General features: G+C 42.8%; 1 protein-coding gene and 2 long non-coding RNA genes across 4 annotated transcripts; 1 reads left to right on the top strand and 2 right to left on the bottom strand.

Moving 5' to 3' along the window:
• Positions 1-436: 436 nt before the first annotated feature.
• On the bottom strand, positions 437-2567 carry LOC136475251 (uncharacterized). Of its 2 annotated transcripts, none has more exons than XR_010763131.1 (3): positions 1985-2121; positions 1325-1468; positions 437-1199 (listed from the first exon to the last, which is right to left on the bottom strand). It is a non-coding gene; the product is annotated as an uncharacterized lncRNA (long non-coding RNA). The 2 variants fall into 2 exon arrangements; XR_010763132.1 differs by having other exon boundaries at positions 440-863; positions 972-1199; positions 1325-2567.
• A 1731-nt stretch (positions 2568-4298) lies between these two features.
• On the bottom strand, positions 4299-21595 carry LOC136470757 (uncharacterized). Its single transcript, XM_066468493.1, has 12 exons — positions 21194-21595; positions 20890-21086; positions 20650-20741; positions 20415-20540; positions 19563-19736; positions 19287-19375; positions 18383-19220; positions 7366-7425; positions 6496-6947; positions 6064-6171; positions 4673-5579; positions 4299-4506 (listed from the first exon to the last, which is right to left on the bottom strand). The coding sequence occupies exons 1-5, from the start codon at positions 21593-21595 to the stop codon at positions 19600-19602; spliced, it is 954 nt and encodes a 317-aa protein (XP_066324590.1). The 3' UTR covers positions 4299-4506; positions 4673-5579; positions 6064-6171; positions 6496-6947; positions 7366-7425; positions 18383-19220; positions 19287-19375; positions 19563-19599.
• A 360-nt stretch (positions 21596-21955) lies between these two features.
• On the top strand, positions 21956-22660 carry LOC136475250 (uncharacterized). Its single transcript, XR_010763130.1, has 2 exons — positions 21956-22237; positions 22322-22660. It is a non-coding gene; the product is annotated as an uncharacterized lncRNA (long non-coding RNA).
• The last annotated feature ends 656 nt before the right edge of the window (positions 22661-23316 follow it).

Here is a 23316-nt window from a genome sequence, read left to right as displayed (position 1 = left end):
TATCCAAGAGGCAATACCAATAATATATCGTCATATTTTCTCCTAATTTTCCCACTGGATTTTTACAGGAGTTTTAGCGACATATCACTTTACATTGCTCCTCATATTTTTCTGAAAAGGTTTTTGGGGGAGTTATCTTTATGTCGTATCTCCAATATTTTTTTCCCACTGGGTTTTTAATGGGATACCAATGACATAGTGGTTTACTTAAATCACAAATAAATATGCTATTTTCTCCTTATTTTCCAATAAGGTTTAAAGGAGTTTTTATGGCATATCATATATTCCTCAGATTTTTTCTATAGAGTTTTTCGAGGAATTTCAGCTTACAGCTGCATTGATCTCAAGGAAGATTCGATCAAGGGGGAGTGTTATGAAACGGTGTCTCTCAACAGACACCCCTTCAGTGATCTCATCAACGACGCCATGAACAGACACCTATTCACGAAGTGATCTCATCCATCAATTACAAGATTAGTGGATAGGATTAGACAGTTAGTTTTACTCCAAATGGCATGTCCTTTGGGAACAGTCGTGTCCCTTCGTGACACCCCTTCACTTGTATAAATATATTTCAGAGATCAATGAAAGTGGATAGTTCTACCAAATCTTGTCCATTTACATTCACGCTTTAACACCTATGAGCGCGCGCATGATGAGCATCCCGCACCTGTTCCGGTGCCCTATCAGCCCAGCGCCAGCGCCGGAGCCACCCCTGGCGCCGCCGCCCGCGCGGCGTCCTGTGCCCTGCTCTAGATGTGGATGGCCTGCCCGGTCTGCTGGGTCTTGTGGCCCGCGTGCGCCGCGGCCTCCGCGATCCTGTTGCGCGCTTCCACCACATAGTCTAGGGTGAGCTGGAACGCCTGCCGTGCCGTCCCAAGCCCCAGCCAGGGGCGAAGCTACATTAGAGACTGTGGGTGCAAATGCACCCAAAAAAAATATAAAAACAGTAGAGTTGGGTAAAATATCACCATATATACACCCCTAGGACATATGTTTATGCTCCCACGAGGCAGATGCACCCCCTCGAATTTGCTCTAGCTTCGCCACCGGCCCCCGCGCGACCGACGTGAGGAACCCCGTCACGGCCATCCCGATGAACAGTGCGGCAGGGATGAGCACAGGCTGAAGAGCAGGAACATAGGCCTGGCGCCGTAGATGCCGCCGCCGCGGTCGGGATCCGCCATTGCTATTGCCGACTGCCACAAAAGGTTTCAGTCAATAATCCAACTTTCATCAGATCATCCAGTTCCAGTCTAAGTACACTGAATGGACACACATGATTACTGCTTCGTAAAAATATATGACACGCTTTTAATCTTACCTGATCATGGGGGAACACCTATTCCAGTTGTATTCCCTTCTGCTCATGCAACACAAATGCTCAAACTACAGTCAGATTCCTAGTTCTCAGCGCTTCCAACCAAGTTATGAATCTCCACTAATCCAATTTGTTTGCAAAGAATACCTATAAACATGAAATTCTTTGTTCTGAATTTTGACAGTGCCAAGGAACCGAACATAACTCTCAATAGGAGTCACTTTCAACCTGAATATGACTATATACATGGGTGCCTATTTCATTTGTTTACTAAGCCGAATTCCAACAATGCACCTCAAATAGTTACAGAAGACAGTGAACCATTGTAAGGCAATTTAACTCCATTGGTGGAGTGCATGTCCGGTAATTATTAGGCCAGCTAGGACTTATTAGATGAATGGATTTGCTGCACCATCTAGGCAATCAGTTATGACTCTGAACTTTGCTTTGGTTCAGTTTTGTCTTTCTGCTACCCATATGCTATATATAACCTACTTATTGCCGGATGCGAAACAGTGCACTGAACGAATTATAATCTTTTGAAGGGATCGACGTTAACAGGCATAATACATGTACACACTACACACATGTAATTAGATCAGATCGGAGTACAAATAGCCAATTATCTTAAGTTAGGGTTGGTATGGGAAGGGGTTGGCACACCTGGTGGCAGCAATGAGCGAGGATTTAGTTGAAGAAGTTGCGGTCCGCCGTTGCAGAGCGCGAGGGCGAGCTCCAGGGTGTGCTGAAACTGGTTTTAAATTGAGCTTGACAAAGATGAAAGTATGGCCCTTCTTTCCGTATTTTATGTTTGTCGTAATACTTAGGTTTAACAAAACATTTTTCTAAACTAAACCACTGCCTCCTTATTGTCAGAGAAAAAGAGAGGCACCATTTACTCCTGTATTTTTTTTGTGTTTCATGAATCCTACAGTGATGGCGTGAGCTTTACATATTCAGAGACTGGTGATGGCGGCGTAATGAGATTATCTAGAATCCCAGGTAACTCTATTCCTGAATTCTGTACTGCAATTTTTTTTTCAAGTTTGTGTAAGTTTTTCACATAAAGAAGAAGAGGATCAGAGCTCAATCTAAAAGAACGCTGGACTTTCATGTTTGGGTTCATTTCCATCTGAGTTACCTAAACTCTGATTATGGGTGGAGTTAACCTCTGTTGGTTGGCCGATACAAATAGATCAGGTCCGAATACAAATTCACAACGCATACAAATTAGATCAGGTCCGAATACAAATTCACAACGCATAAAGGGGCGAGGGGTGGGCATACTTGTTGGTTGGCCGACGAGGACCTGACGAAGGGGCCGACGAAGCCCCGAGCGCCTGGCGCGCGGCGGCGGCGGCGACGGCGATCTCGGCTCGTGAGCTCCTGGCGTGACAGAGGCACGGAGCAGCGACAGCTTGGCGAGGTCGCAGCCTCGCAGGCCCAGGGGCGTCGCGTCCGGCAGCGGCGGCTTCGCGACGTCGTCCGCCGACGGAGGGCGCTGGGGTTGCAGGCCCGTCCCACGGTGGCGGCGCTGGGGTCACGGCCCGTCCCACGGCGGCGGCGGCTTGGCGAGGTCGCAGGTGCAAGGGCGTCCCGTCCGGCAGCGGCGGCTTGGCGACGTCGTCCGGCGACGGAGTGAGATGGCGAGGGAGCCAGACGAGCTGGGAGGTGGGCGTCGTGCACGGACGGCAGTTCGCTTGAGCGAGACGGGGGGGGGGGGGGGGGGGGGGGGGGGGGGGGGGGGGTGGGGCGGTCGAGGGGAGCCGGCGTGGGAAGAAGAGAAATTTTATTCTCGAGCGATTTTTTTTTACCGTGCTTTTGACCACGGCTGCGGCGTTTTTTTCCGTCGTTTTTTTTTTCGACGCAAATTACGGAGACAAGGCCAACATTTGGCTCTTATAATATTAAAAAAAAATCTGAAGAAAAGACACACTAGGCGGCGGATCGGATTGCGTGTTTAGTTCGCGAAATTTTGTAGCTTTCGCTATCACAGCACTTTCGTTAGTCGCTATCACAGCACTTTCGTTAGTATTTGGGTTGTGTTTAGCCGGCGATTTTTTTTTTAGAAAATAGTACTGTAGCACTTTCGTTGTTATTTGGTAATTAATGTCCAATCATAGTTTAATTAGGCTTAAAAGATTTATCTCGTGCATTTCGTCTAAACTGTGTAATTAGTTTTATTTTTTATTTATATTTAATACTTTATGCGTCCAAAGATTCGATGTGACGGAGAATCTTGAAAAATTTAGTAAAATTTTGGGAACTAAACAGCTTCTTGGTAATTAGTGTCCAATCATAAGCTAATTACATTTAAAAGATTTGTCTCGTGATCTATAACTAAATTGTACAATTAATTTTTTTTCATCTGTATTTAATGCTCTATGCATGTATCCAAACATTCACTGTGATAGGTGAACTTAAATTTTTTTTGAACTAAACCAGGAGTTTGCCTTGCTAGCTGCTGCAGAAGAACAGGACTACAGGAGAGGTCAGGGGAAGAAGCAGCAGCAAGAAAGGAAAAGAACAAGAAACGGAACGGAACAGACGAACAGTGCTAGGCTGCTACTGGCTGCTAGGTGCCGTATTGGGCCGGCCCAATTGCCTAATGTGGATATGCAATAGCTCAGAGCCTCAGAATCCCCGTCTCAGGCCCAAATTGTCAAGTAACTAGTATCGTTGCGTGCTTATTCGTGCGCCCGTGGTGAAGTAATGGTAGACATGCGAGAATAAACATATGTACCAACATATCTTATATGTTATTGCTGGTACCAGTCTTAGGTTCATTGGTCCATTAGTATAAGGGACGCGCCCGTTCTGGAAAGCGTGAAAGCGTGTGAACTCTGTTGTCAAGTAGCTAAATAACGTGGTTTTACACCTGGTATTTTTTTTGACTATTTGATAAATGGAATAATCTCGATATCCATATGACAAAGAATAGATGTGACTCGAAGACATAATATTTGGTGGTGGCACATTACAATGATATATATTAGATTGACATAAACACATGTTACATCAGAGAAAACAGAACATACATAAGCTACTCAGAGCATGGCTACATTCTTTTTCGACTTAGAACAAATTCTACATCTTGTGCATAACTACAATAACCTTTAGTTTACAGTCTTCAAAGCGTTGGATGAGGCGTTGAGGCTATCCACAATGTCGGTCACAGGTGGCTACTGAGATCATCAAACCAAGCTTGGTCAAAGTCAATTTTGGTACGGGCAGCATAAATAAAAGCTCATTTGAGCGCCTGCTACATGCTGCAAGGTGAAAAGCTAAAGTAGAAAACTGAGAGGAAACTACGAATAAAACTACAGTGTACATCTAGCACTAGTGTAGTACCTTGTAAGCATTATTTTTAGTCTCGAAGATAGCGCACCGAAAGTAGACCAGCTAGGTAACCAAGGTTGACGTTGGAGCTCAGGCAAATCCATAGAGAGGAAGGTAGCTCCACTTATCAAGATCATATTCTGCATAGCAATAGGGAAATGAGAAGTACAGTTAGGGAAAACCGACATTGAATAGCACAGATCCAAATTAATTTGTGATCAAGCACTCTAGAAAGCTCTTTTTCATCTGTCATGCCTTTCAAATGAGAACACAGTGTGAAAGCATTAGTAAATCTGAGTAAAGAATGCACGATGTTTAGGCCAAGCCAAAAGTATGTCAAAAAGCTGATTCAGTAGAGACAGGCTGAGGCGGTTCCATGTGGAGCAGCTGACTTACCTGAAAACCAAGTTGGCTAAGCTTTTAAATGGAAACGTACTTGCACCACAAGAATGACCGGTGCTTTTTCACAAAAGCACAGCTTGCAAAATAGTAAGTAAAACCCAAAAATTATCAAGGGAACATGAAAAGATGGAAGACCGGGAGTAAACCGGACATTCAATTATTAACTGTAAATGTGTGCTCACTAAATATTTGTCAGTTGAAACAACCAATTAACAGGTAAAGGTGGCATGAGGATATAGACATTGAGTCTTCTTCCCAGAAAAATATATATTTTTAATAGTTTTTGATATCTGATAGAGCAGAAGGAATGGAATAAGCTGTGTAGACCCACTTTAAGTTACTATAATATAGCATGGGGCATGAATTAGGAACCCCAGAGCCATCAACATGAGTTTAGGAGCACAAGATGGAAGCGGCAAACAATATAGTAGTAATGATAACAAATTAATCTCCACAACATACCTTGCAATGTGCTGCTCAGCTGAGTCGCAAGAAGTTTGGGGGTTAAGATGTTTACCTGCAATGCAGAGAGGAAACCTGCATTATGCCAAGCAATGAGGTAACTGCAGTAAAGCCAAGCAGCCAACAGAAAAGGGAATCGCCCATCAAAATGGAAACTAAAAAGCGTCAACCATGGCCTCTTTTTTTTTTCTTACAGAAACATAGCAATATTATCACAGCCCATGAAACATCTATTCAAATGTAGTTTTGCAGTAACAATATTATTTGTTCACAGAAACAAAAGGTGTGTTGGCTTATTTATTCAAATGTAATTTTCCAAGGTAACAGGGAAAAACATCTATGGAAGAGATGAATTTGGACTTAAAATAGAAGGAAACCCGAGTCTGCAAGACAGGGTCAGACTGGAATCTGAGAATCTAGCTGGGATATATGGAACTAAACTTATAATTTGGAATTAAAATAAAAGGAAACCCAAGTCCGCAATACAGGGTCAGACTGGAATCTGAGAATTTACGTGGGATATATGGAACTAAACTTACATCTGATCTGTAACGGACACCCAACCCAAAATTCCTTTCTGTACACACATCTGAACCTTCTGGAGATCACTACACGCTGACCTGAATAGTCGCCAAACTACATGCAAACTGTAAGCTATCTCAGTTAATGCACTTCCCACTGGTTTCTGTAAATATTTAAGAATCTAAACCAGGTTGATGTCTAATTAGACACCAATACGACTATGGCTTCTCACACACAGTTCTTCTAATCCCTCTTTGATACAAATTACCATAGCAGAAAAATGCTCGCAACAACATAAACACTAATAACAAAGAATGAGACAGATGGCTTGTTAATTTAGTTTATCTGCAAACACACTCCAAAGTAAAATATAGACGAGACAACTGCACTTAACTACAAGAATAGAGATATGTATATCAGGTAGGGTGATCACAAGATCAGGCACAAACCTTGAAACATTATGAAAAATTCAGGTTTCAATTTTTGAGATCCAATAGCTATTCAGAGCAAATTGAGCAAGGAAGACATTTCATCATGAGGGACGGTAGTATGAGGCCATCGTTCTGTGCAGTTAGCAATAATTTGGGACATCTTAGATTGAAACCCATGACTATGGAAAATCAGGAAAGAGTTAATTCAAAATTTTCAATGAAGCCTATATATCTATTGCAAAAGATGAGGAGGGCCTCAAAATCATTAACAGATGCTGCTGCTTGTATACCTTTACTTACGCATAATCCGTCGCTGCTGTAAGTAGGTATTCCTGCTCCTTCTTTGCAGCCTTTGTTTTGACCAACGCATGACCAAGATTTGTGCCCCATGGGGTTCCCAGCTGCTGCTACGAAATTTATCAATTACTCTCAGCAGTTTCGCATCCACTTGTAATCATGCTTGTTCCAACCTGAATGGAAAAATGGCAGGTCCATTCTAATTAATAGATATCCTCATGGCCAACCAATCATGCTAGAAACACATGCTATAGGTTTTCATTCTTCATACGAAACTGTTCGCTGCTATAGAGTACACTAGAAAATTTGGTGGCAGACAAATTGTTTACCGACTTCTTTTGGAAGCTGTCCAAATTAAACAGGCACTTAATACTTGGAGCTATGTGAACCGTGGTGTGCATTTTATCAAACACGCAAGCAACTATTGTCCCATTCTTATGCTACAAACAACAAAATATGCAGAACCATGATCTCAAAGAACCAGCCCATAGCATAGTGCTTCATTGAATCATCAAAAACATAAATGGCTCACATCTATACTGCAGATGAACTCTGAATATTTGTGAACAAAGAGCTCGAATTGGTTAGTACCTGGAGAGATAAGGCCATTGAAGAGTCGCTGAGCATGTATGATGCAATTTCTGCGCTAAGCTGCCTTATCCAAAAATTAGAGAAGTTCAGGGTTTGGGTGGTCGGTTTCTGAAAGTGCATCTAGCCCTTTAGTGGGTTTTGGATGATTGAATGACAACGTGATTAAAGGACTAACCCGTTTGCTAAGTGTAGACAGGAAATTGATTATCTCACAGATACTTGATGAAATTGTATAAAGCCAAGAATTGATGTATTGTTGTATAAACAATCTAGTTTAAGCATAAGACAACAATGCAAATGGAATTCATGTGAAGGCTTATTTATTGTGGGATTTCAATGATCTATGTGAAAGCAAGCACGATAAAAGTTAATTAATGAGACATGAGGGATTGCATATGGAATGGTCTCATATTTGAAGCTTGCTAAATTGAAAAGAAAAAGACAACAATACAAATGAATGGATGATTCAACACAAGATGTGACTTGATGGCTTGAGATGGTGAAGATAGCAAGGAAAGGCTTTGAGGTACTAAGCAAGGGTGAAGGGCAAGCGACGGCTTGGCGGCCGAAGAACCTAGCTAGGGTGAAGAAGGAAGTACTTGCATTTAGTTGAGGTACTAATCAAGCTGCGATAGTCATATTGATGTGGAGGATCAAACCTATATTAGACAAAGCGTTGGAAGTGACTTGATGCATTTGGAGTTATTCATATTTGATGAATGGAATCAAGTCACGTGCTCAAGATGGCTATGCTCAAGTGAAAAGATCAATATCAACATGATTGGCACCCTCACTTGATGAAGATTGGAAAACACGGCTTCGGTTCAAAGAGATCAACTCAAAAGGTTTAATTTCCTTATACTTTTAAATTTGAGTTAATAGGAATGCCGTACTATTAAGAGGGATGCAAGTTTAGGTGGTCTGAGGAAGATAGAGTGCTCAAGCATAATAACTAAATCAATAATGAGACACTCTAGCACTTCACGAGCACATAGAATAATTTTCTGTGACTGTCGGTGTCGGAAGTCCCGACGTAAGCCGGAACTCCCGACAGTCGGAAGTCATGACTCTTGCCGGAAGTGCTGACTCTCAGTCACAGCCTGCGCGGTGACTGTGGATGTCGGAAGTCCCAACGTGTGTCGGAACTCCCGACAGTCGGAAGTCCCGACGTGTGTCGGAAGTCCCGACAGTCAGAAGTCCCGGCCTCAGCGGTGTTGGCTGTTTGTTTAACTGTGCCCGTCGGAAGTCCCGACGTACGTCGGAAGTGATGACCGTCGGAAGTCCCGACGTACGTCGGAAGTGATGACCGTCGGAAGTCCCGACGTTTGTCAGAAGTTCCGACACTGACTTGCACACACGGACTTCTGACCTGTTGTGAACAGTGTTTTCTTCATACGTCGGAAGTCCCGAGATCTGCGTCGGAACTTCCGACGTAGATCTGAACGGTTTGATTTTCACTTGGGGTATAAATACCCCTCTCCTCACTTCTAACCGTTGCCCACTCATTTCATTGCGACAAACCCTCGGCCAAACAGCCCCCAAGCATTCTAGGCTCCCCTCTCTTCACTCCCTTACTTCCAACTTCGATTCCCAAAGGGTTTGAGTGATTGGAGAGTGGATTGAGTGAGAAAAACACTTGGAGCAAGCTTGAGCACTTGATTTCTTCGTCAAGCCGGTTTGATTTGCATTTGTTACTCTTGGGGATTTTCCCCTAGCCGGCTAGGCGTCGCCCAAGAGCTTCCATCTTGTGGAAGAGCCTTGGGAAGTTTGTATTACCCTTGTTTTCTAGTGAAGAAACTCAAGTGACCTTTGTGGTATCCTTGAGTGAGGCAAGGAGGTGGAAGAGACTCCGACCTAAGTGGTCACCTCAACAACGAGGACGTAGGAACTCCTTTGTGGGGCTACCGAACCTCGGGATAAATTCTTGTCTCCCGCGTGCTTGTTGTTGTGATTTGCTCGAAATTACTTGTATTTGGTTGTCTCCCTCTCTCTAGCTATTTCTTAGGGTTTGGGACTCGATCTACGGATTGGTGGCTTATCGACGTCAAGAGAGTGACCCAACACCTTACCTTACCACTAGGAAGTGGGTTTGTAAGTTATCGGCATCGCAAAGTTCATTTTAGCACTTGTAGTTCATTTCCCGCAGGGGTCGGAAGTGCTGACAGTTTGCGTTGGAAGTTCTGACTCAAACTGTTGGGACTTCTGACACGTCGGAAGTTCTGACCCAATCGTCGGGACTTCCGACACGTCGGAAGTTCTGACCCAAACGTCGGGACTTCCGACATTAACAGACTAGTGCATTTTGATTCAACTCTTTGGTTGCCGTTGTTTGGCTCCCTAGGTTTATCTAGTATCTTTTATATACTTTGTGGCTAACTTGTGAGGGGTTGTATTACTTTGATTTGGAGTTTCCATTTTGGAAACTCCTATTACTAATCGTTTCCGCTTTTAAAGGTGTTGATTTTTCAGAAACGCCTATTCACCCCCCTCTAGGCGACATCCTAGATCCTTTCAATTGGTATCAGAGCGAGGTTCTCACCTAAAGCTTCACCGCCGTGAGAAAAGGATGTCGACGCCTATCGAGTTGGAGCCAATGCTTCTCCAAAATGATGGTTCAAACTTTCTACCTTGGTCAATTCATGTACTCAATGCTTTTAGAGATATTAGTCCTCTTGTTGAGCATATTGTGTTTGCAAGCATACCTCTTCCTATAGTTGATTGGAGCAACTATAAGAATTTATCAAAAGAGGAAGAGATATGCGTGCAACTCAATGCTCATGCTATTAATATCATTTTGAGTACATTGAGTGCAGAGGTTCAAGATGAGGCAATATTCAATGGACAACAACCTCCGGAGAGTGCTCATCTCATTTGGACCAAACTCGTTGAGTTATATGGAAAATCCAAATGCGATGATGCACTTGAGGTCGAGTCAATGGAAAATATGTCCATTATGTCTTCATGCAGCGAAGAAGCCTCACAAGACCTCAAGAGCGCCGAGCCGGAGCAAGAGGTGCAAGCCGAGGCAACCGGACAGCAGACAGTCCGTGATGATGAGGCTCAAACCCGGTGGCGGCCAAGTGATGAGTCAACCTCAGTATCTCATGATACTCATCACTTGTGTCTCATGGCCAAGAAAAGCAGGAAGAAGGCTAGCAAGAAAGATCAAGCCAAGGAGATAGCACGAGTAGATGATCAAGAAGAGAGTGATGTTGAAATTGAAGATAGCTACACTCTTGATCATCTAAGCAACAAAGACAAGCTCATTCTCATGAAGCTAGTTGAGAAGAATGATGAGCTAGAGGAAGAGAATGAGAAACAAGAGCAATCACTTCAAAATCAAGAAAAGTTTCTCATCTCCAAATTGCAAGAGCTAAAGGCCATAAATGAGAGGTATGAAAAATTATCAATTGAGCATGCTTTAGTTACTAACTCCTCTTCTAGTGTTTCACAACTAGAGAAGGAAAACCTTGAGCTCAAGGCAAAATTAGATGAACTCTCAAGCAAATATAATGTGCTACAAGCAAACTATGTTCATCTCAAGTGCTCTCATGAAGAATTAGTAGAATCAAGCATCATGCTTGAGGTGGCTCATGAGGTTGTGATTACAACGGTAAAATCATCTCAACCTCCCACTCACACACTCACTTGTACACAATCTCAATTGAATATTTCTTGTGCTAATGAGTGTGCTTCTCAAGCAAGCCAATCTTCGATTGAGCAAAAATTTATAGAAAACATAGAGCTCAAAGAAGAGGTGAAAAGATTAAAGAAAGATGTGATTCGATTGAAGGGTAAGGAGAAAGCACAACCTTCTCAAGATAACCGTGATAACATGGTGAAGAAGCTTGAGAAGGGTTCAAACCTTGCTTCCTCCAAAACCCAACAAAAGAATCACATTTCAAGCAAGGCCAACACAACCAAGAGCAAGAAATATGAAAAAAGGATGTGCTATGGTTGTGGATTGTATGGACATGAGTGGGCTACGTGTCCACATAAGAATTGGGCCGACAAGGTTGAAGCCGCCACTCAAAAGGTTTCAATCAAGGAGGCCAAGCAAGTGAAGAGTGATGGACAAAGCGCTTGTCTCATGAGCAAGAAATTGGGGCATCCTACCAAGAAATGCCCTATATATCAAGAGTCAAGAAAGGAAGCCCAAGTTGCAACAAGAAGATGCTATGGATGCAATGAGATGGGCCACAAGGTTGATGGATGTCCATACAAGCAAAACAAGCATAGAGCAAACAAAGGTCGCATATGCTATGCTTGTGGAAGAAAGGGGCATCTAAGCTATGATTGCCCAAAAGGTAACGTCCCTAAGCCGAACACATTTGTTTATAATAATATGCTTAGGAAGACCTCAAATGGAGTTAGCACTAGCAAGGTGATGTGTTCACCACAAACTAGTACTAAGGCCATTTGGGTGCCTAAGCACTTGTTGACTAACCCAAAAGGACCCAACAAGAGTTGGGTACCAAAATGTGCTTAGGTTGATAATGTAGGTACTTGGTGGTGAGATGAAAGCTTCGGGGTGGTTGAGCAAACAATTTGACAATATTCACTCAATCTATCAATCAATTCTTATCATAATCTCATATATGGTTGACCCGAAGATAAATCAATGACCATATCATTTACTTCATCTCTACCATTAATAACAAGTACCTAAAAACCTTATAGGATAGCCACTTTGTGTTTAGTGCTCAATGGCTCACAAATAAGCATATTTGTGAAATAATTGGAAGTGGCTAATTAGTTTCATTTAATAATTATCATGTTTGCCATGTGATGCTTTTAATGGCTCTCTAGTAGAGCAATGCATTTGTTCAGATGCAGGCATACAAGAAGTACTAGAGCTAAAACGAAGAATCACAAGCAGCGCTTCAATTGTTTCTGTCCTGCACCTACCGGACGTGTCCGGTATGTCTACCGGACGTGTCCGGTATGGTAGGAACCAGAGCACTAATTGGGATGCAATTGAGGTTTGATCCATATGATTTCATATATCCTTAATTTGCTCAGAAGCTTGTGATCTATCAAACCTAAGTGGGTTGTGAGTATGTCTCAACGAATTTTAAATATGGCAAATCACTTTGTGTTGGTCAAAATAGAAATTTGACTCCCAAATTCTTAAAAGAATAAAGTGCTTGTTGAAAGTCATTCAAAATACTTGTGGTACTTATTTAGGGGGAGCTCAGTTTCTATTTTGCACCATTGTGGACTAATAAATTTATCTAGCATTATTTGTAGTCCTTTAGATGAAAATTGATTTCATATATGGTATGATTATTTGACAAGTGAGGTCAACATGATGTTGTAATGCCATGTATTATCTCAGTGGTGATATTGTGGACTAACAAATTTATCTAGTATTATTTGTAGTCCTTTGGATGAAAATTGATTTCATATATGGTATGATTATTTGACAAGTGAGGTCAACATGATGTTGTCATGCCATGTATTATCTCAATGGTGATATTGTGGGCTCAAGGCAAAGGTATGTAGTTACATACGTGCATTGTAAGTGCATCTAAGGCCCTTTATATGCTAGTGTGTGCATTTGTGTGATATAGGATAGATGTTTTACAAAATCCCTAACTAGCATGTGTAGGTGGTGTGGTTTTTGAAAATCATATGGTTTTTGGGTCTTTGTGACCTAGTCATGTCATATTGTGATTGTTGCTACCCTTGGTTGATTATTTGCCTAATCACATGTGACATGGTTCTCTCAAGTCTATAAATATCCCTATGTCCCACTAAAATCTCTCTCAAGTTTTAAAAATCATAAATTTGCCAAATATTCGAAAAAGAGAAAATCAATTCTTGGCTAATTCATGTCCCCTAAATGAGAATCCTAAGCCTATTTCAATTGATGCAAATATTATGCCTAGGAAGGTTTGTTATGGTACCTTATTGGTTAGTATTGCAAAAAAAAAAAAAAAAAATTCTACTATTCATACTAAGGCTATTCCTAAGTATGTTGCGTCTAACATGAGAGGACCCAAACTAGTTTGGGTACCATCGAAAAGTGGATGATCGTTTGTAGGTACCATGGCATTGGAGACTTGATTCAATGGAATTATTATTGTTCATCTTATGTTGAGTCAAGTATTGAAGCCTAGTGCAATTCTATCCCAATGCCAAGTCAAAATTGAGTGAAGTCCATATGCTATCAACATACAAGTGTCATATTCAAGTTGTGGGAATTTATTGATATATTTGAAGGCATGCAAATAAGTGGAGTTGAAGCTTGCAAAGATGATCATAAGCTATCAAGGTATATCTCTTGTTGATCAAAGTTTATTTGGGTGCATATGAGTTAATTGAATTGGATATATATGCATATGTTGCTTGCTATGAGATGTTTGAATGGATTAAATGCTTAAGTAATCAAGTTTGAAGTTGGTTTGATTGAATATGTTCATAAGATTTCTTCTAGTAAGTGGTTTGAATGGACATATGTCTTGTGAGAGTATTCAAACAAGTTGATTTCAAGTTTGGTTCAATTTGGAGAAAAATGGCTCAATTATTGAAATCTGTCCAATATTGAAAATCTGAGCTAGCAGTGATCATAGACATGTTTGAGTAATCAAATCTATTTGTATTGGCTTGAAATTTGGTCTGCATGCTCTACACTTATGGTATTAGTTGCTGTGCAAATTTCATGAGATTTGGGATAAGTGATACTTTGAATTTGGAGTAGATCTTGTCAGCTATAGTGCAGCAGTTTTCAGCATGTAGCAGTGTGGAAAGATGTGAAATCTAGGTAGCAATATAGAAGTCAAAAGAAGCTCAAATTTTTACAGCTACTAGAAGACTTAGTGTGTCACATCTTCATCAAATTTCGTGGTTTTTGGATATGTACTTTGGGAGATATGATTTATTCTTTGAAGAGTACAGAATCTGCCAGGAAAGTGACAATTATTGGATTGATCAAAAGTCACTTAGATTCAAAGGTCCTCAAATTAGAATCATATCTATAAGTGATTGAGGTACCTATGTTTTGGTTTTGGTTTGAGATAGAAGCATGACAAATGATGAGTACAAGACAATTTGTTTGAAGAAGTGTATCTGGTACACATTTGGTACTCAAGCTAGAGATCAAGACCAAGATCAAGATGAAGATGGAGTTTAAGTTCTAGTGATAATAGGAGATCTTTTGATAGAAACAAAAGGACTTAAACAAGTAGAAAGAAAAGGACTTAAAGAAGGATTCAAAGTTGTTCATCAAATTAAGTCCAACAATATGGATCAATCAAACAAAATCTTTCAAGTGGATCAAGTTATTTCAAGTGGGTATCAAGGATGGTTCTTTGGAGAGAGGTCACTTCGCCCTAGGCTTGGATGGCTAAAATCGAAGTGGTAATCTAAAGGGACATTTGAGGTACTTGGTTCAAGAAAATCAAGAGATTGGTCTAGAAAGCAAGCAACACCCAAAAGAGAACAAGTCATGAAATTTCAAGTGGTATTACAAGTGGTGCATCTTTTAGTTCTCTCAAGCAAGCAATGATCAAAGAAGAAGCAAGCCAACCACAACAAGAAGAGTGCACTTGATCATTAGTGATTCTCAATTCATAAGGGTGAAGAATAGGAATTTAAAGAATTGGTATCTATTGGTCTTCACCAAGCTTATAATTGGACTTCATGGTGCTATTGGAGAAATGAATTGAAATCTATATGACTATCTTCCTCTCCAATATAGCAAAGGTATCATTGTATTGTGCATGATCATTTTTCATCCCTTACTAGTATGCGGTTAGTGCATATAGTACATGCTTATAGGATCATGCATTACAAATGAATTTTTTTTTTTTTGATTCATAGACTACCACTGTTGCTTGAATGGTTATATAATCTAGTGGTTAGTGTATGAGTTTGTTCATGAGCTAGTAAACCCATGTACTTGATCTATTTTAAATTGCAAACAAGTGTCAAGTACAACCTCTTTAAGATGACAAAGGGGGAGAGGTTAATACAAAGAGGGAGAGATTAGTACAAAGTTTGTACCTTAAGCACCCTTTATGCTTTGTGTGACCCTTTTTGGCGATAGATGACAAAGGGGGAGAGATATGATTAAATCTTAAGGAGGAGAGAGAGATGAAAGCTTAAGGGGGAGAGATATGTTTAAAGCTTCAGGAATGCAACCTTGTGTCTAGCTATGAAAGGGAGAGTAGCTATGACAAGGGGAGAGATATGACTTGAGAAATCTTTGTGATGAGTGCTATGTGTGAATTACATGTGTTATATTTATTTTCATAAGGACTATGCATGCTAGAATGAAAATATTTGATGTGATGTCTTTATATTTATTCTTGTGTGATATATCTTATCATATGCATCACAGTTTCTCTTTGTCACACACACATGCACCCCACGGATGCAATGATTTAGGGGGAGTCTCCTATTTGTTTTAATATGTGCAATTGACATTTGAGGTCAGTTTGTGAATTCTAATCATAAGCACATATTAAGGGGGAGCCTCTCATAAATCATTGAACCCAAAAGTTTAAATGTTTATATCATTTTGTAAGCTTTAATCAAGGTTGTCATCAATCACCAAAAAGGGGGAGATTGAAAGTGCATCTAGCCCTTTAGTGGGTTTTGGATGATTGAATGACAACGTGATTAAAGGACTAACCATGTTTGCTAAGTGTAGACAGGAAATTGATTATCTCACAGATACTTGATGAAATTGTATAAAGCCAAGAATGATGTATTGTTGTATAAACAATCTAGTTCAAGCATAAGACAACAATGCAAATGGAATTCATGTGAAGGCTTATTTATTGTGGGATTTCAATGATCTATGTGAAAGCAAGCACGATAAAAGTTAATTAATGAGACATGAGGGATTGCATATGGAATGGTCTCATATTTGAAGCTTGCTAAATTGAAAAGAAAAAGACAACAATACAAATGAATGGATGATTCAACACAAGATGTGACTTGATGGCTTGAGATGGTGAAGATAGCAAGGAAAGGCTTTGAGGTACTAAGCAAGGGTGAAGGGCAAGCGACGGCTTGGCGGCCGAAGAACCTAGCTAGGGTGAAGAAGGAAGTACTTGCATTTAGTTGAGGTACTAATCAAGCTGCGATAGTCATATTGATGTGGAGGATCAAACCTATATTAGACAAAGCGTTGGAAGTGACTTGATGCATTTGGAGTTATTCATATTTGATGAATGGAATCAAGTCACGTGCTCAAGATGGCTATGCTCAAGTGAAAAGATCAATATCAACATGATTGGCACCCTCACTTGATGAAGATTGGAAAACACGGCTTCGGTTCAAAGAGATCAACTCAAAAGGTTTAATTTCCTTATACTTTTAAATTTGAGTTAATAGGAATGCCGTACTATTAAGAGGGATGCAAGTTTAGGTGGTCTGAGGAAGATAGAGTGCTCAAGCATAATAACTAAATCAATAATGAGACACTCTAGCACTTCACGAGCACATAGAATAATTTTCTGTGACTGTCGGTGTCGGAAGTCCCGACGTAAGCCGGAACTCCCGACAGTCGGAAGTCATGACTCTTGCCGGAAGTGCTGACTCTCAGTCACAGCCTGCGCGGTGACTGTGGATGTCGGAAGTCCCAACGTGTGTCGGAACTCCCGACAGTCGGAAGTCCCGACGTGTGTCGGAAGTCCCGACAGTCAGAAGTCCCGGCCTCAGCGGTGTTGGCTGTTTGTTTAACTGTGCCCGTCGGAAGTCCCGACGTACGTCGGAAGTGATGACCGTCGGAAGTCCCGACGTACGTCGGAAGTGATGACCGTCGGAAGTCCCGACGTTTGTCAGAAGTTCCGACACTGACTTGCACACACGGACTTCTGACCTGTTGTGAACAGTGTTTTCTTCATACGTCGGAAGTCCCGAGATCTGCGTCGGAACTTCCGACGTAGATCTGAACGGTTTGATTTTCACTTGGGGTATAAATACCCCTCTCCTCACTTCTAACCGTTGCCCACTCATTTCATTGCGACAAACCCTCGGCCAAACAGCCCCCAAGCATTCTAGGCTCCCCTCTCTTCACTCCCTTACTTCCAACTTCGATTCCCAAAGGGTTTGAGTGATTGGAGAGTGGATTGAGTGAGAAAAACACTTGGAGCAAGCTTGAGCACTTGATTTCTTCGTCAAGCCGGTTTGATTTGCATTTGTTACTCTTGGGGATTTTCCCCTAGCCGGCTAGGCGTCGCCCAAGAGCTTCCATCTTGTGGAAGAGCCTTGGGAAGTTTGTATTACCCTTGTTTTCTAGTGAAGAAACTCAAGTGACCTTTGTGGTATCCTTGAGTGAGGCAAGGAGGTGGAAGAGACTCCGACCTAAGTGGTCACCTCAACAACGAGGACGTAGGAACTCCTTTGTGGGGCTACCGAACCTCGGGATAAATTCTTGTCTCCCGCGTGCTTGTTGTTGTGATTTGCTCGAAATTACTTGTATTTGGTTGTCTCCCTCTCTCTAGCTATTTCTTAGGGTTTGGGACTCGATCTACGGATTGGTGGCTTATCGACGTCAAGAGAGTGACCCAACACCTTACCTTACCACTAGGAAGTGGGTTTGTAAGTTATCGGCATCGCAAAGTTCATTTTAGCACTTGTAGTTCATTTCCCGCAGGGGTCGGAAGTGCTGACAGTTTGCGTTGGAAGTTCTGACTCAAACTGTTGGGACTTCTGACACGTCGGAAGTTCTGACCCAATCGTCGGGACTTCCGACACGTCGGAAGTTCTGACCCAAACGTCGGGACTTCCGACATTAACAGACTAGTGCATTTTGATTCAACTCTTTGGTTGCCGTTGTTTGGCTCCCTAGGTTTATCTAGTATCTTTTATATACTTTGTGGCTAACTTGTGAGGGGTTGTATTACTTTGATTTGGAGTTTCCATTTTGGAAACTCCTATTACTAATCGTTTCCGCTTTTAAAGGTGTTGATTTTTCAGAAACGCCTATTCACCCCCCTCTAGGCGACATCCTAGATCCTTTCAGTTTCGCGCAGCAGGAAGGGAAGCGAAGGGGCCGGCGTACCTGGATACTCGTCGTCGGCGAAGGGCGCGATGAAGAACAGGACGCCGAGGAGGTTGCGCGGCGCCTGAATGCCGTCTGGCCGTACAGACAAAACCCTAGGGTTTTGTCGGGCACAGGAGAGTGCATGGGACCGATCTGAGGAGGCATTGAGGAGTCCTCGCAGAGGATGGGGGGAGGAAGGGAGCCGCCGGGCTCCAACCGCGCCAGCACGCCGCCTGCAGGCAAGCGCCGGCGTCACGCGCCCGCCACCGTCTCGGGAGGGAAGGGGAGACAGGAGGAGGACACGGATGAGGAGGAGGAGGAGGAGGAGGGAGGGAGGGAGGCCGCGGCGCGGTGCTGGCGCCCGGCGCCGTCGTCGTCGCCCCTGTGGGCGTCGGAGAATGAGGGAGAAGAGAGGGAGGAGCGGTTTTTTTTTATTTTTTTTACGGATGGATCGGCAGGGGCAAAGAAGTATCTAGACATTGGAAGAGAAGGGAAGCTAAGTATATATTCGTTTGCCCAGATTCTGACAAGAAGCAAGAGTAAGTTGATTCTTGCGGAAGAGAGAGCGGGTAGAAGCTGTATAGTAAAAAGCAGAAGCTGATTCGGTAGAATCTCGCGGGAGCAAGCTAAGCCATCGGATTGCAAGATCCAACGATGGAAAAAATTACGGCGACGTTGCCGTACAGACAAACTGACTGATGCAAGACAGACATGAAAAGGCATTGGCAGGGTGGCTAAACAAACCAGGAGAATAGCAAAGTATATTGCTCGTATTTCACTGCCCGAAATCCCTAAACTTGTTAGCTGCACAAATCCCAACCAAGCCCGCTGCAGACTACACTGGGTACTGCAATCCCTAAGAACAATGAGCATTTGTATCAGTTAACAAAATATAAAGAGGAAGAGTCTATTTTTTTCTTACTTGAGACAGTAATGTTACACAAATGGAATACATCATGTCCAAGAGCACCCCAAAGCGATCTTATTCCCACAACAGAAGACATATGAGCCCTGAAAAGACATGAGATTCAAAACCACCCTTGATTTTTTTTTGTCTAGAACTGAGTTAGTATCAAGTCAGGTTTGTTTGCACTGCCTTCATAACTGAACCAATTGTGATATTAGAATCTGCTAAAGTTGCTCTGAATGTGTTTTTTTTGTTTGGTTAGATGGAGATATATAGAGATTGAGGACAAACCTTGATCACTTCTGCCTAGAACTGAGGAAGTTTGAAGTCAAGTTCCTTTGCGGCGGGCAACATGATTTGTTGGGATGTAACTATCTTTGGAATATGTGAGGAAACAATAGTTGTAGCATTCTTTTCCTGTTGGTGATGTTAAAGCAATCTTCTCTGTCCTATCACGAGGATTGACTACAGGCCATGAGGAAATAATTAGTAACGCATGGAGAAAACGGTAACGTAATGATGCAGCAAATCTGTCAAGAGAGGACGGCAAAAACGCATTTGATACAGCAAGTACTACCAGCTTATTTGCCTTTTTTTTGCAATGCTTTGGTCTGAGGCTTAATGTAACTAAATTAAGCGAACTTAATTCTTAGAGACACTTAATAGAGGAAGTTGTACTGCGCTTCGCTAAGCACTAAGTATCAGTGACCATATTTAAACCTTTAACCCTCACTGACCCCTGCTATTCTATTTGAACAAATCCAAATGCATGTATAACCCCGACTCCGTTTTTTATAAAAGGAGCAAGCCTCACTATAATACCATTATATATAAAAGAACTGCACTAATAAAAGTGGAGCACCACTATTCTGAGGGAGCATCATACTTTTTATGGAGCAGTGCTGCAAGGAATCATGCTAACATTAGTGTTTACATACCAGGCTGCAACAATTAAAGCAAAATCCAGCTAAATTAGATTTAGCTAAATTAAATTCAGCTATTTTTTTTTGGTTTTAGGCAGCTATGACCAGAATGCACAACATGGACAGGAAAAAGAGAAGTACTGCATTAGCGAGACTGCCATTGTGGATAATATAGCATGTAACACTGTGAACGAAACTAATTAGTAACATGAGCACACACCTGAGCAGACTAACACGACGGTGTCAGAGGTGGCGAACTTGTAGAGCAGACTCCCAGCAACGAAATGGAAGGACGAGCCTAGGCAATAGGCTGTGTCAACGGAACTCTGAACAGATGCAGGTGTCACTATAACATGGGCAACAAAAAGAAGCTCACAGCATTAGCGACACCGCCAATGTGGATAATACAGCATGTAACACTATGAACGAAACTAAGTAGTAGTATGAGCACACACGTGGGCATACTAAGACGACGCCGTCAGTATCGGCGAATGTGTAGAGCAGGCTCCCCGCAACGAAATGGCAGCAACATCTAAAGCAACAGGGTCTGGTAAGGAGGCAGCAACAGTTTAGGCAACAGGGTCTGGTAAGGAAGCCAAGAACAGGTAAAGGCATCACCCAGACTTCTACTCAAAATAAAAACTGAAAAGGAAGCAATGGCAGTTGCCACGGAGATAAACAGAAAAGGATTTAACCTGGAAACCAACGAAGCCGGAATAAAGCGACGGAGAGCAGAGCAGCCGCCTGAACCACCAAAGTGACTGCGCCGACGGCAGGGCGGGGGAGGGGGGAGCCAACGCTGAGCACCCCTCCCCCGCACTCCCAACACGGTTAAACCTGGCCCAGAAAACTGCACTGAACCACGACGACAGGAACAGAGAAGCGCTCGGATCTGTCAACCAATCGACGATTGGAGCAAGGCATCATTTAGATCTAAAAGGAGGCAAGCAAGGAGCAGCGAGGACCAATCGGACGGAAAAGAAAAATGCGAGGCATAACCTGAGAGTTCTTGGAACTGGCGGCGAGGTGCGGCGCAACGGCGGCGGCGGCGGCGATGCTGCTAGGGTTAGCTTTCGCACTGTTGCAGCTATCCCTTGACGCACCACCACTCCGGCAACGGCGGCAGGCCAAAACTCCAACACAGCGGCTCTGGCGGACAACGGAAACAGAGGGGGATGACAGAGACGGCGGCACAATCCCGGCGAACGGCGACGAAAGACGCGGGCGGATAGGAGGTGCGGAAACGGAGCTGAGGACGGAGGGGACGAGGAGAGTGTGGAAGGGAGTGGAGTGGACCAGGAGGATTCTACCAAGATTCGCTGTATATATTGGTCGGCTGGCCGATTTGGACGGGAAGCGGCGTGGGACGGAATCAACGAGGAATCTCGGAAATCCGGTCATCAGGAGCAGATTCGGATTTTAAGAAATCCTGACACGGCTAATCTATGCCGTCAATTGAGGGGATCAGACGGCTGAACTAATTGCGGGAGACGTGGGCAGGGCTCCTGGCGGAGGAGCACCTCCGGCTTGTGTGGGGTAAAATGTTAGGTGCAGCGGTGCACGCAGAGTCGGAAAACAAAAACGGAATTTCTATTCATCGGGTGTTATTCTGTCTCTTAATCAGTCAGTTTTCTGTGGCTGTGATCTTGTTGAGATTCGTGTTATTTTTGAGTCCGTGTCCGCGTAATGGGCTCGTTTTACTACGTCGGCCCATTTTCAGTCTGTTTTGGCGTTTTTTTTGTATTTTTTTTCTACTCAAGCTTCATTGCTCGGCAGAGAGGGGGAGAGAGTCCACTTGTTTCTCATCGGCGCCGGAAGCAGAGGCGTAGGTGCCAACGCCCGCGCTGGCTCTGGTGTCTCCGGAGGCGGAGGCGTAGGTGGACGCGGATGCGGCGGCAGAGGCGGACATGGACGCGACGGCAGAGCGAAGGTGGAGGCGGCGGCGGCAGAGCCGGAGTTGCCGACGCCAGCTGCGGCTCTGGTGTGTTCGTTGGATAATGATTGTGCTTCTCTCGTCATCTCCGTCGCTTACCAAATCTGAAGGTGCGTGCTATCATCTGTGTTTCAGTTGATTTGAGATTTCATTCATTTTGGTACATCAGCATTTTGTGTGTGCGCGGATGTCAGGGGTCAAAGGGTGTACCAAAAGAAGGTGGATGAGTTGGATTTGTTGGCCAGCAACTTTTGGGCATAAGGAGTGGATGAGCGTGTCAGCGCTGGTGGCCAGCAAGTTTTGGGCATAATGAGTGGAGGAGAGTTTACCCTGCTTGAATCGCTGAAACGAGTTCAATAGGAACATGCAGGTTTAACTATGATTTGCTTTGCTAAATTGGCTTTGTATAAGTCTGCAGTTTGCTTATGGATTTCCCTACTTGTTCATTGTAGTGCTGTGCTGCTCCTACTTTGATATTTCTAACTGACACTTTCACCAATTATCTGTGTGAACATGGATTCGGCTTTCAAATTTTCTCTGCTTATTAATGTGCCGAAATCAAGTGATATTATGGGTAACCTGACGTTGAGCTTCAGCTCCAATGGTATCTTGTTCTCAATATATCCCTTGTATGTTTCCAATGGAAGTTCCGGTTGCAGAATTCATGGCTGTGTACGGTCGTAGTTGAGGCCTGCTATGTATTTCAACGCGTAAATGAAATTATTCTAGTTCATTCATAGATTGCTTCTAGAGGAAAAAATAGTGGAAATTAGTGTTACAGTTACGTGGAAATTGAAGTTAATCTTTCAGACTCTGTTTGCTAGCGCGAACAATTACATATGTGTCGACTGTTTGTAGTATTGCCTGTCTATCAAAAAATTTGACTATGCTCTTCTCCACTCCCAATTTTTCATCATCTTATTTTATTCAGTCCTTCATTGTTTTTTATTTACATTGAGTGTTATGCTGTCATTTTAGTTTGTTGCTTATTTTAGTGTAATTCATTTTTTTTATTGTGAGTAATATCTTGTTATTTTAGTTTTTCAATGTCTTCTCTTGATATAGGAATGTTTGTTTGTGCTTTGCGTGTTTGAAGAAATGCCAAGTCTGTTGTAGTTTCCTTTGTTGTCCAATCCTTCTTCCGAATGCAGTTGAAAGTTCCAGAGCAACTTGTTGCCAAATTTGACTT

The sequence above is a fragment of the Miscanthus floridulus genome, chromosome 8 (assembly GCF_019320115.1).
Source record: "Miscanthus floridulus cultivar M001 chromosome 8, ASM1932011v1, whole genome shotgun sequence".
Taxonomy (NCBI): Eukaryota; Viridiplantae; Streptophyta; class Magnoliopsida; order Poales; family Poaceae; genus Miscanthus; species Miscanthus floridulus.
This window is presented reverse-complemented; position numbering and strand designations above follow the sequence as displayed.